This window comes from Ambystoma mexicanum, chromosome 4p (assembly GCF_040938575.1).
Source record: "Ambystoma mexicanum isolate Mex_15411 chromosome 4p, UKY_AmexF1_1, whole genome shotgun sequence".
NCBI classification, from domain to species: Eukaryota; Metazoa; Chordata; class Amphibia; order Caudata; family Ambystomatidae; genus Ambystoma; species Ambystoma mexicanum.
In genome coordinates this window covers 577045690-577059320 of record NC_090927.1, presented here as the reverse complement: position 1 = coordinate 577059320, position 13631 = coordinate 577045690, and the positions used below count along the sequence as shown (strand labels likewise).

The following is a 13631-nucleotide window of genomic DNA, read 5'->3' as shown; positions in this document are numbered from 1 at the left end:
CGCAGAGATCCAATTTGATAGAATCCACAGACATCCTGGTGGCCTTATACAGTTACACGATCAAAGAAGGAATCTTAGCCACGGCCAGAAAAGCAAACCTGATCACCTATAATGGCGCTGAAATATTCTTGTTCCAAGATCTAGCGCAAATAACCCTCACCAAAAGAAGGCCTATGGGCCCAGTCTTAGCATATCTGAGAGCCCAACAAATCCGATACAGATGGACACATCCATTCGGACCGAGTTTCAACTGGCAGGGAAAGCAGCACAAAATCACAACATGCGAGCAAGGGACAAGCCTACTGGGAATTGAAGACGAGGCGCAAACAGCACCCCCCCCCCCGACCAACAACCAACTTAATGCCTGTAGGCCATGGGAATGGTCTACGGTGAAATCCAAAAGAACAAAGAAGGGAGAAAATCAAATCAACTACAGGAATCCATCAATCAGCAAGGAGACAGATAAAACCGGAAGACCTGCTGGGTGCACAAACTGAAATCACGAGTCAAGGAAGCAACACTGCAGAGACAGCTCGCCTGGGGAGGGCGTATGTTAAGCTAAGTGCTGTGCTTTAATGTTAAACAGATGTAGAGAATATTGACCCCGTGGGGAGTGGAACATTGGAATGGGATTGGCAGATCCCGCGTGGGGCAAGTCTGGGGGTTCCTTAGGGTTCAACTCTCAAAACCACAATTCACCAATCAAAAGGAAGAAGATGGAGAGATACTTGTGAAGGGAACAACTGCATATAGTCACATTGCAAGAAAACCACATCCAAACCCGGGACACTAAGAATAACATTCTGGGGATACACAAGAATTATCCAGGCCACGCAATCCGTCAAAAAAGGGGGCGTGCTGATGGCATTGAATGATGGGCTAGACCTGACCATACAGAGAAAGCAATCTGACGACCAGGGGAGATACTTAGCAGCAGCTCTGGAGGGGAGGGGAGAGGCCTACACTGTGGTGACCCTCTATGCTTCCAATTTAACATGGCCTGGGACCCTACAATGGACAGGAGTAACACCCTCCAGGGACCACAGGGGCGGTCTCCCGGGACCTCAAGCGGAAGCTCCAGGATCTGGCGTTAATAGACACATGGAGGATACTGGAAGGAGATAGAGAGGGCTATACTTTTTATTCGCACGCACATCGATCGCACTCAAGGATAGATTACATTTGGCTCTCCAGAGCGTTTCTCGGGAAAGCAATGGATATAACACAGGGAGCAATAACACTCTCCGAGCATGCCCCAACAACCCTCACCTTAAAAAGAAAGCGAGGCCCACTGGGCCTGTGGAGGTGGCGTTACCCGGGCCGCACTTTAAAGACGCAACACTAGACCGGGAAATAACATAAGTGGAGGTCTTCGTTGAGATTAAGAAAGTTGAGGATACCGCACTGCTGACACAGTGGGATGTTTTCAAAGCAACAATAAGGAGAATCATAGCGATAAAAGCAAGAAGAGATAGAGAGCTGAGGCTAGAAGAAGCCCAACTAGGGCATAAACTAAAAGGACATAACGGCTAGGATGGGCTCGACACAGACGCCAGCCATCAGAAGGGAATACAGGTCGATACGAGGACAGCTAGACCTCAAACAAACAAGGGAGGCAGAACACAACTTACTGTGCCTTAGGCAAAAATACTACATCAAAGCTAACAAATCAGACCGTCTAATAGCCAGAATGTTGAGGAGGGAAGAAAGGGAAAAAACGATTCTAAAAATCAAAGTCGGTGGTGGGTTGACTAGCACCAGCAATAAGGACATTGAGAGAGAGTTTATTATCTTAATGACATTTTTAAAGCGCGAGCGTTCACCCAAAGGCATCTTGGAGCAACCTCCCATGAGGGAGAACAGAAAAGGGGCCAGCCTTAATCAAAAAGGCTCTATCGCTTTCCTAAAGACAAAGTGATCAGATAGTTTCCTTATAGGAAGTGGCAGCTCATTCCAAGCAACGGCAGTAGCCACAGAGAAAGCCCTGCCTAGACCCGTGCGTGTCAATAAGACGGCACGATAAGCAAGTACGCAGTTGTGCAGTTCTATACCAAATTATACAGCTCAGACAACCCATTACTGACGACACGCCAGGAAGCCTATTTAGACAAAATTGAGTTGCAACAAATATCGGAGGAGGAGAGGGAAATCCTGGAAGGCGAGATCACAAGAGACTAAGTGAGGGCCGTAATAAACTCACTACCCATTAACAAATCCCTTTGGCCGGACGGCTTCGTCGCTGAATTTTACAAAATCCACAAAGAAACCCTAATACCCCATCTCATGAACCTATTTAACCACGTTGGAGCAACCAACTCCCTACCCAAGTCAATTGAAGAGGCGAAAGTGATCCTCATACCCAAAAAAGGCAAAGACTCCACAGAATGCGGCTCCTACTACCCCTTCGCCTTAATTAATGTCGATGCAAAGTTCACACAAAAATGCTAGCATCCAGACTCGAACGGATTCTCCCCGAAATAATCCAATTCGATCAGTCATGCGTCATTAGTGTCACGATCCTACTCATCTGCCACCCAGCACCGCTACATGCACACATTCAGAGTCACTTGCAAAGTTAAAACCTGAAAAATTCCTCTGCATTTATTTACTTGTTTTACCGCTGCAGTTTTGGACCAATATAAATGCATGTTCCATTCCAACTTTTGGTTTAAACCAACACATTGTTATGAATGAACACAATACTTTACTGTTTAACAATCAAAAGTGTCCCGTGTAAGGAAAACATAGAACCGAAGTTGACTCACCTGGAGATTTGGAGCAAGAATAGCAGCTGCGTATGTAGAAAACAAGGGTACCCAGATGGAGATGATGTAGCTTCAGATGACAATTAGAATTCCCCCCGGAGAAACACCCAAAGACCCGGCACAAAGGCTAGGGCAAAGGGAGGTTCCCAGGGAAACCCTCTTGGGGAATAAAACCCTGTGGAGCTGCTAGTGAGCGTAGACTCCTGGAAACGTCCCGTAGAAGTAGATTACGCTATCCCGGGAGTGTGGTGATGAATAGGCGTGTCTTTAAAGGATAGGATCCAGAGCAGAAGAATCAGATTGGCTAAAGGGAAATAGCGAAACAAAGTGATTAGAAATGGTTATGCCTAGTACTGGAAAAGACACTTCTAGAATCGGAACCCTTACCAAGGGATCTGATGGTAACAAGATTTAGAAATGAGAGTAACCGACGATCCGGTATGATCTGAAAGACTGGGTACACTGGAGGGTGTAGAACAAAGGAAAATGATGAACAAACACTAAAAAGAGTAATTGGAAGCAACCTACATACCAAGAGGGGAGTAGAGAACAATAGTTACCCAGAATAAACAGAGACCCCTTCTATCTTGATGAATGACTGAAGTTCAGAAGGGATGAGAATACAGGGTGTTGGATCTGGATGACGAAAATCGAAGAGCAAACTATAAGCCTGCAAGACAAGAAATCAAAATTCTTATAAATGCTTCAGGAGAAAAGGATGCCTACCAAAGGAAACCCCAGCAACCCACACCGGTCGAAGGCGGATGCCGGAAAGAAATTCTCCCAAGGCGAGTTGCTTGGGCGGCTCTGATAGAACCCCAGAACGGGAAGGCAACGAGGCGTCCTAAAGTAAACACACAAACAACAACAACGATCAATTAGTTTCAATGGTAAAGTGGCAATAGGAAAATATGCCCAAAGGTAAACCTGAGTAGAAAGAGGAAAGGATTCCCTGACACGGACTCACGTAGCGTTCGCAAGCTCCTTGGAGAGTAGCAACGCGTCCTTGTCCGGGATAAGCAGGCAGATAAGCTGTCGGCGCGTCGACCCGGAAACGTTGCAAGGCATTCTGGGACGCGCGACTAGACTGCTGCACACACTGCAGTGGTCTGCAGGAGCCGCCATGTCGGGGTCAGGCATTGCGTTATGAATAACACAGATAGTCGTGACACACATGCATTCTGGGACATGTATGCTGTCCAAAAGGCAGAGGGCTGGAGGAGGCATACTAAATACATTTGTTTGCAGCAAGCTACTAAGAGCTGCAGAGGACCGATTGCAATAACCTGTTCCAAGCTACTGTCGGCTAGGCTGCAGAGAGCTCGAGAGCCCTTAATTAGAAACCACTGCTACAGGCTACTGAATCCAGGGCTGGGCTTGATTGAACACAGCTGCCAGAGTCTGCAATCAGCTACACCCTGCTGGCCTGCTGGCTGGGAGGGTCTTTATAAGCTCACTTTGAACAGAAGCAGTTGTCAGTCAATTGCTTCCACTGGGAGTTTGTTCTTGTGCTCCTGTTACCAGTTTTTGACCTTTCCTGGAAATCCTCTTTTGGCCTTTGAATCCTGTTGCTGCTGCTGCTTGCATCTCCCTCCAGTCTGCTGCTGCCTTCTGCCCTGCTCCTCTGGGCTCCCGCCTGATGGCTCTGCCGCACTCCACTGCCATTTGCTCTGCTCCTCTGGGTGCCCTCCTGACAGCGCTGCTGCACTCCACAGCCTCCCACCCTGCTCCTCTGGGCTCCCCGCCTGGTGGCACTGCCTCACTCCGTTGTCTTCTGCCCTGTTCCTCTGGGCTCCTTGCCTTGCAACGTGCCCGTTCTAGCTTCGGATATCTTTCTGCCTTGCTTTTCTCTCTTCCTTGTTCAAACTCAGTCTGTTGAAGTTTTCCCAGTTGTTCCTCGCCTACGATATTTCCCGACTTCAGTCCTTAGTTCTAGTGTCTGTATCATATCCTGTCCTGTACCTGGTTATTTCTTTCAACGCTGCTTTCTACTTGTATTACAACTTGGTCCACTGTGGTGCCTCCACTTGAATACGTTTTACAGTGTGACCCTGGGTTGGACTCCGTTCAGATCAGATAAGGGAAAGACTTCTGTTGCCTTCGCCTAGTCTGTTGAAGTCGTACCTGCCTCAGTATAGGGTCTTCAGTTTTACCCTTGCACTGAGTACAACAGTTTCCTCGGCACGCCCAAGTCATGACGCTGCTGTATGACTATTGTTAAGAGTAATCTGCTGGTACCTATCCCAAGGGCTTTCCTTAATCCCTGGAGACCCCTTATCATATTCCAGTACACCCTTATTTCTGATCAATCCGTGTTGCCCAGTGTACTTGTTTGTCTTTGCTTTTTCTCTGTCTCTTTGTTTACAGCCTGCTTCTGCTCCTGCAGTTCCTGTGAATACCTGTTTCAACTAACAGCTTGGTATGTACCCTTTTTCTGTTATATGCTAGCATTGCCTCCGGAATCACCCCAAATCTACGTGCATACCGTGAGAGATAGCCTCTACCCTGTGCTCTCTGCCCGGACTTGTGACAATTAGAGGCAGACAGGAGACAACGTCAGGAGGATAGCACACCTAATCGAAAAGACCCATAAGAGGAATCCCTGCTCTCCTCATGTCAGTGGATGCCGAAAAAGCTTTCTATCGGGAGGGATTCCTCTTTACAACCATGATCAAGATGGGATTCTGCCCCAAATTTCTGGGCCGAGTCAGGGCCAACTATAAACAATCTCTCCTCCGGCTCTCCATTAACTGACAAATCTCTGATCCAGTAGCGGTCAGGAGAGGCACGAAGCAGGGATGCCCTCTAACCCCCATACTATACGCATTACATCTGGAACCCATTCTAGCGGTCATAAGAGCCAATGATGACATAGCAGGAATACCCTTTGGGAGGGCATCCACAAAAATCGCTGCCTTCGCAGGCGACATGCTCATGACCGTGGCCCAACCAGAGACCTCCCTGAGGGCAGTAGATATCTTAAAAAAAGCCTCTTAGAGAAGCTCAAAACTAAAATGATCAACTTGGGCCCTCTGACAATAACATGGATGGGGCGCATTAATGTCCTAAAAATGGTTGTACTCCCACAACTACTTTACCATTTCGCAGCCCTCCCAATCCACATTCCCCCGGCCATTTTCAGATCCCTCCACAAAAATTATGACCCAATTTGTTTGGAATAAAAAACCTCTGAGAGTAGTGGCTAAACTAATGAGATGCCCAATCTCCCGAGGGAGAATGGAGGGACTGGACTTCACGGCTGCCCAAACGAGGGCCATAAGAGACTGGCAGAAGGATGATTGGGGGAAAATATGGAGACCCATGGACAGGGCGGCCGCAGGGGGAGAATTGGAGGTAAATCCTGTGGAAACCCAAGGCAGACCGGCCCGCGCAAATGTATAGTTGCGCAATCCTATCAGCGGTGGGAGACGCATGGGACTTTGCGGTTAAAAGGTCAAACATCACCACCTATCCTTCCCCATATACACCCCTATTTGACAACCCGCAATTCACCCCAGAACACAAAACACCTACATTGGGGACATGGCACCAAGGGGGGGGATGTCAGAGGGGTTCGAGATGTACCACGAGGCCCAGGTTAAACCCTTTGAACAATGCAAGGCTGACTTTGGCTTGGCCGAAAAAGCAAATGTACAGCTATGCCCAACTGAGGCGCTGGCTACTACATCCCTCCATGAAATAAGCGGGGACCCGTCAACTTACCCCGTTTGAGAAGTACCTAAACACAGACCCTGGGGACAGGAGAGGGACTACATCTATATACAAACACATAAAAGAGGGAGAGGTCCCCCCCCACAACCCCTCCTGACCAGAACATATATGAATAAATTGGAAACTGCCACGGGTTGCACAATAGAAGAAACGGAATGGACGAAAATGTGGGCGCAGGTTCCTAAATTATCAAGATCCCTCCAGGTCAGAGAGATGTGGCTGAAACTAATTCTTCAGCGGCGCTTAACACCAGTCAGTACAGGTCACACAAAGAGTACAGACGCAACATCTGAGACCAGAAACTTCTGGGTGACTGACTATACGGAACCTTAGGAGCAAGAGGTTTGGGAGATTGGTGTGGATGTGGAATTGGAGCTCATCAGCATGGAACCCATATCAAAGATTGGAGAAGACCCTGAAGATGGGAACGGGAAAGTACAAATGAATTTGCCGGCTACCCAGACCAAGAGAAAGACCAACATGGCAGAAGGATCTAAAAGAAGTTTGCTAGAGCAAATCCGAGAAGCAAGAGAAGACTAGCCAGTAGAGAAGAGCTCCGGCTAGTGGAGGTAAGACCCCTGCAATCCAAGAGAGTATCACAGATGGTGGAGAGAACCCACTAGCTCGGAATAAGACAAAGACTTAGCCTTTCCCCACCTGTCACAACACTCAATCCACCGGCCCACCATGTTTCCCTTCAATGGCGGCTTTGCGATTGCCTTCGCTGGCGTACACGGCAGGGTCCTTCCCTCTCCTGGGGGGCTGCCATTTTGCTTCATGCACGCATGCTTCAGGATTAGCGGCCACCTTCGATGCATGCACAGTTAGGACAGCTTGGTCCGTTGCCACTGAAACATGGCAACAAGTGGACAGGACTCCAATTGTTGCTGCACAGTAAAAAAACACAGCGAACACCCACCTTCGCAACCTTTTCTCGTCTTCGTGAAATTCTGCTGAGCTCTGCTCAGTCCTTTTTCTGCCAATCCAGGTTCCTGCTGCCTTTGCTTATTGAGCACTTGTTTCCTTCCTTACTAGCTGGCCAGTCTGGTATCTGTTTATTCTTTTTTTTACGGCATCCATTGCTAGGGTGCTGGATGTCGGAGTTCCTTTTCTACTGCAACTATCCTTTCATTTCATTTCATTTCTTGGCTACTCCGACCTCCCATGCTCAGTGCATTGCACTGCCTGGTACCACGTAAATCGTGGGCAGTCTTTTATTAGTGGTGCTGGGAAATTGCTTTCTGTCCCTTACAAGTCTTCACCTTCTGGTTTCGGGATCAGGCAGGGATTCTACATCACTGTGCCTACATGACAGGACAAACACCACTTCCAAGCTCCAACTTGGACCACCACCAACACCGACAAACAGGTATTCGGGAATCGCGCTGGGCTCACTGCGATACCGTCCTATCCCAGGACATGTAGTGACCTTGCGAATCACTCAGTCACAATAGAAGATATCCTGCGGCCCCCTGGTTAAAGGTAAACGGAATATCAACATCAAATATTTCTGGCTGTCCTGCAAGGTGTTATAGTAGAAAGACGAGAGCAACCAGCAGAACCACCAACTATTCTACAAAGGTTTGGTCCTGGGGAAGACCCATCCACTTCCTTTATACATTGTCGAGAGAGTTGCCAAGACAGTAGGATGACACAGAGACCAATGGACCAAATACATTGCTCACTTACTGACCAGAGAGGCAGTACAAGCCTTTCAGGCACCCAATCCAGATGGTCAGACTACCTAGGACTATCTAAACACCGGAATCCTGCAAAGGTTGAGTCAGGATCGAAAGCATTATGTCCGAGATCTGCATCTGTGTTGAGGAGAAACACCCCGAAACATCTTTTACAAGGGATTGGTTGAACAAATGGCCTAAACACACCCCTCTAAGAGGTAAAAGATGCTGGTTCTGCAACAGTTTGTCGACTTCCTCACTCGGTACATTCAAAAGGTTAAATGGCAATTGCTATGAATGCCAAAAAAGCCAGTGGAGGACCCAGTTCAGATAGTTTGCATCTAAAGAAATGTAGATCTCTATCCCCAGGCATTATTAACCCTTCAAGTGCTTGGACAGAAGGTGACGATGTGGTCGATCATAATGCCCAGCCTCCCTGAGGAAGTACTTTTTGGCACAGATTTTCCCTTATTCTACCAAATGTTTCCAGGAACTTCAAAGGGCAGAAAGTGTTGTTTCAAAATGGGGAATGCAGTTAATTAGATGAATTAATGTAAACAAATAAAATTAACAACAACAAAAATCAGATAGCTGCTCCTCCATCTGATGCCAAATACCAAATATATCATCAATATATCTTACATATTGTTTCAGGTGGCAACTCCATTGTTCTTTCTCCCAACTGTTTCTAGGTACAACATAAACGTATTGGCGTAAACTGTGGCCATTGCTGACCCCATTGATGTTCCTGAAATTTGCATAACTAATTGGTCATCAAAGTGAACAAAGTTATTCAAGAGAACAATCTTCAACCAACAGAACAATCTTCAACCAACATAATAAGAACAATATTTGCTTGACAGTCATCATTTCTTAACAAATGCTTCTCTGTAGCTTCAAGACCCCCCCCCGCCCCTCGTGTGGAATATTCGTATAGAGGTTCACCACATACATTGAAAATAGTAGATCTTCCTCCCAGTTCGCCTCTACTTCTAAGTCTCCTCAAAATGTGTGCACCACCGAAGAGACTGACAAAATCATCCACTTCCTTGTGACAATACAAGGGAGCCTGGCACACCCCCTCGGGAGTTAAGAAGCCAGCCGCCAGGGCAGAACTCTTAGAGCAAACTGGGCATCAGGCAGCCAGTTCAGATAGTCTGCAACCACAGAGATGTAGATCTCTATCCCCAAGCTATATTAACCCTTCAAGTGCTTGGGCAAAAGGGGACGATGTGGATGATCACAATGTCCAGCCTAAGTGCTTTTGGCACAGACTTTTCCTTATTCTATCACTGTTTCCAGGAAATTCAAAGGGCAGAAAGTGTTGTTTCAAAACAAGGAAAGCAGTTAGCAGGCAGGGACAGAGGGAGAGCACGAAAGAAAAGGTGGCAGTATAGGACAGGGTCATCGTACAATCCAGAAGCCGGCAGAGGAACCAAGAACCAATTGTGCCTCTGATAATAGCAGGAGAGGCCAACTTCCTTATTTGTCCCGATGTGCCCGATTGCTTGTGTGCAGAACCTCATCTCCTGCCAAACCCCATAAATTGAATGCTCGCCAAACTGTCTCTTGATGTTGTGCATCTACCGCAAAATATCAAACTGACATAGTATCCGCAACAACACCTACGACCAGAAAGAAGTTGGAAGTCTGCCAACCAACCCGCACGCCAACCTGAGACAGCCCAGAGCTGCCTGGTGAGCCAGCAAGTGAGATAGAGTCCCAGTTGAATGCATCAGTGGAGGCTCCCACATAAATCCGCTAAACCACAAGGGACAACACAGAGACTTGTTAACAGCATTTAGGATAAGTCTTCCCAAGAATCTAACACTATCAGAGACTTGATATCCCGCCCTTGCAAGATGAAGGCCTGTGAAGCCAATGGGCAGGGCTTAAGCTCTTTTGAAAGATTGCCCCTGCACATACACCCTGTGGAGTGAATTAGATTGGCTAAGGTACGAGAATAAATCCATGAGAGTGGAGGGCTACTTAAAGGGAGAAAGGAAATAGAAGTTGTGGGTGTACCAGGTGGGGTCAACAATAGAGGTGGAGGACAGACAAGTTTTTGGAAGAAGAGAGCAGCGGATTGTGGAAGAGGTTCCAAGATTGTTGGAAAAGGTAAGGTATTGGTGGGTGCGAGAGTGAGAGAAGTGTGTAGTGAGGTTAGAGTAAGGAGCGACTGCAGTAGTGGTTGGAGGAGAGTAATAGTGGTTGGAGATGGGTAGCAGTGGTTGGAGGAGAATAATAGTAGTAAGGGGAGAGATAGCAGAGGGCAGTGGTAGAAGTGTGCCAGGAGTGGTAGTGGTAAGTAGCAGGAAAGACAAGAGATAACATCAAGGGGGAGGCAGGAGATCCGAGGAGTGAAACGTTATGGGGAAATAAGCCCGGTGGGGAGGTGAGAAGGGAGACGAAGCAGGTAGTCTAGAAGGGAAAAATGAGAGTGGGCATAAGTGGAATAGAGAAGCCCTACAGGGCAACTGCAGGAACTGTTCCAACTTCCGTTAGAGAACTAACATGTGCCGAGAGTAGGGAAAGACAGGAAGTTCCAGAGTGAGTTAAGTTAGCCTGCATTTAGGGATTCCATTCTTAGCAAAAGGATGAGAATTTACGGACAGCAGGGGTTACCATTTCATAGTACTTATCAGGAGTTAAAGACATTGGGGTTAGGGTATGAATCGCAGGGAGGACGAGAGGGACTGTTCTAGACCCAACAACCAAAACACTTGAACTGTCCTTTAGACTCAAAGTGGTTTTTGGGCGATGTGTAGGATTACACAACTTAGAATTGGGACAATCGTAAAAAGAGTAATATTTGCCAAATTCCAAATTTGTTACAGTTAACGCCCAACTTGTAATGGCCAAGTAAGTCTGATGACCTGGTATGCATTCAAGTGCTCCATGAGGTAACTCAGTATGAACAGATGAGTGCATACCTTCATATGTGCGCTCATGTTTTATGAACTCAATGAGAAATGTCTTTGAAACTTTATGTTTAATACATTTCTAGCAATCAAAATCAATGCAGTGCTCTAAAACAAAAAAGTAAATAACTTGTCATAATCTACAAGCTAACATCGACACTGGAAGGCCACAGGCAGTGCACCAAAAGAAAGGTACATAGAAAAACATGGTACAAATAAAAGTTATTGGGAGTCATTGAGTGGATGGGACCTCACCATCAGGATTGGATTCTTCAGCTACTCTTTGGCATCAACTATCAAATGTTCGGCTTGTTAGGAACTGTTGCAGTCCAGTAGGTCTTTGCAACATAGTTAACTATGTGCTATAAGATTGCCGCCTGCAAATAAAATAAAAACAAAAACATTAAAAAAACTGTTTTGTGGCAATTTTAAGGTCCAAAATAAGGCAGCAGACTTCATCACTACAATCACAGTGCATGCGAAATTCCCAGTGCTTCTGCAATAGATTTCCAAATTACTAGAGGGTCATAATCACTTTTGGCACCTTTTTCACAATGTTTCTGAACAGCCGGACAATCATGATACAGCAATTCCGGGTATTCATCTTTGGTAGTGTCTGAGGCTAAACTGTTCTCGTAGAAAGCCAGAACATCTACTATGGTTTCTAGACAGAGGAGCCTTTCAAATTGCCAAGAGCAGAGAGTAATTCTCAACCATATTGGCACCGAGACACAAGTCATTAGCAAAGGCTGTTAATGCTAGGCAAATCACAAAGTCATCCTAATAGCAGCAAGGGTAGTCTTGAAAGAGGAGCATGGGAACAGTTAGCCACTAGGTAAGCCATCATACCTGCGGAAGGGAGAATCTCCCCAAGTAGGTACTGTGAGGATTTAACCTTACAGATGGAGCGGCCTGTGTGGCATCACTTAAATATAAGGGAGAAAAGGACTAGAGGATTAAAACCTTAGCAGTCCAGTGAAGGTGGAGTCTTATTTCCTAATTCCCGTAAGGAAGCAAATGGCCAAACAACTTTCAAAGAGAAAAAGCTCAGAGCTAGAAACCAGCCTACAGTAGGTCAACTGTAGGTCATGAAACATGATTTGAAGCTCAGTCATTCCTAAACTACCACATGTTCCATTATCAAGAAAAGCCATTAACAGAATCAGCTAACAATATAAGAAACTTCGATTACGAAACAAATAATGAAAAGGGGGATGCCGTGTTTAGGGGTCTGGCTTAATGAAAGCGGGGGGAGAAAGGTGGCATTCTAGGTACAAAGCATTGGGGGATCTATCGGAGCCAAGCGTCCTCTGAGATTTAAAGTGGTAGTATCTTATTTCTCGGAGGATTGATCAAAATAATTATCCTTTCTTAGCCCCCCTCCATGCCCTCCTTCCATCGCCTGGTGGAGGCACGTTGCATATTAGATTCTCAGACTGGCGGCTGGACGCTCGTGGTCTTCAGGAACAGAAAGTAATTCTATCAGCTGCAAGTTATGGATGCGTTTTTACAGCAGGCAGCAACCACGACTAAGTGGGAGCTCTGGTGAGTTTAGGGATGTGCCCAAAATAACTACAGTGTATGGGGTGGGCAAAGGCAGAGCGTATCCTAGAGATGTTCCAGGTACAACATCTGTGCTTGGGATTATTTAAATTAACACTGCATGCTGCTATGCTTCAGGCCTGCCAGAGTCCTTTCAGATACAGATGAGAGTGGAAAACAATTGAACAAACAATGGAGCAAATGCTCGGACAAAGGGGATAACAGCAGTCCATTCTGCACCCTTGCAGATACAGAATACTGGTGCAAATCTGTGCAAGTTGATTGAGGGGATCGGGGGTGGGAGGGAGCAAAGGGAGATCAGACTCAGAGGGTGCCAGAGAAGAGCTAGAGAGAAAGGCAACATAAGTCCCCAAAGGTGGATCAAGTCTGCAGAGCTAGGCGAGGGGCCAAAGTGCTAACTCTACTCCCAAGGTGGAAAAATGCACTAGAAATGCTACCCTGCCTAATACTGCCCCTTACTAACATATGGTGAAGAGGATGGGATAATCTACATTCCAAACATAGATGGTAAGGTTAGCTGAGATTCAGGAGGAGACTACTGTAATGTATGTCTAGTCTTGTCCAGTCCTGCTGGCCATGGACGCATGCTGGTAGAATGTTGGTGAGTGTTAGGATTGGCAGCTCAGGAGAATGTTGGGCGAGTTGTATTTGAGTGTTCCATGCGTGTCAGTTGGGAGCCTGAGCTGGTGATGCGGGGATGGCCGGTGGGTGTCTGTGTTTACTACGTGATCTATGTCCTGTACCATAGCTGAAAGTAACTGGAACTGTACACATATAATTCCAGGAGTCGTTACTGTACATATTTACATCTGCAGCTTCACAGCTGGTCTGTGTGTGAACCACTGAGCTTCTGACCTCAACCACAACATTGGCAACAAGTTAAACTCGGGAGTAACTACAAAGTGAGACTATGATGCTTCCTACCGGAGCATAGAGGAGCAACTATCAAAACAAAGAAGTAAGGAGAGCTG

General features: G+C 46.6%; 1 protein-coding gene across 4 annotated transcripts in view; it reads right to left on the bottom strand.

Moving 5' to 3' along the window:
- Positions 1 to 13631, bottom strand: part of FBXO9 (F-box protein 9) — a 1471688-nt gene that overhangs the window by 1402557 nt on the left and 55500 nt on the right. For all 4 annotated transcript variants that reach the window (XM_069606124.1, XM_069606121.1, XM_069606123.1 and 1 more), the window contains exon 2: positions 11353 to 11474. Coding sequence is in view for 2 of the 4 variants with exons in the window: in XM_069606121.1 (XP_069462222.1) it covers positions 11353 to 11355 (3 nt within the window). In the remaining 2 variants the exon portion in view is untranslated. The remainder of the gene's footprint in view (positions 1 to 11352; positions 11475 to 13631) is intronic.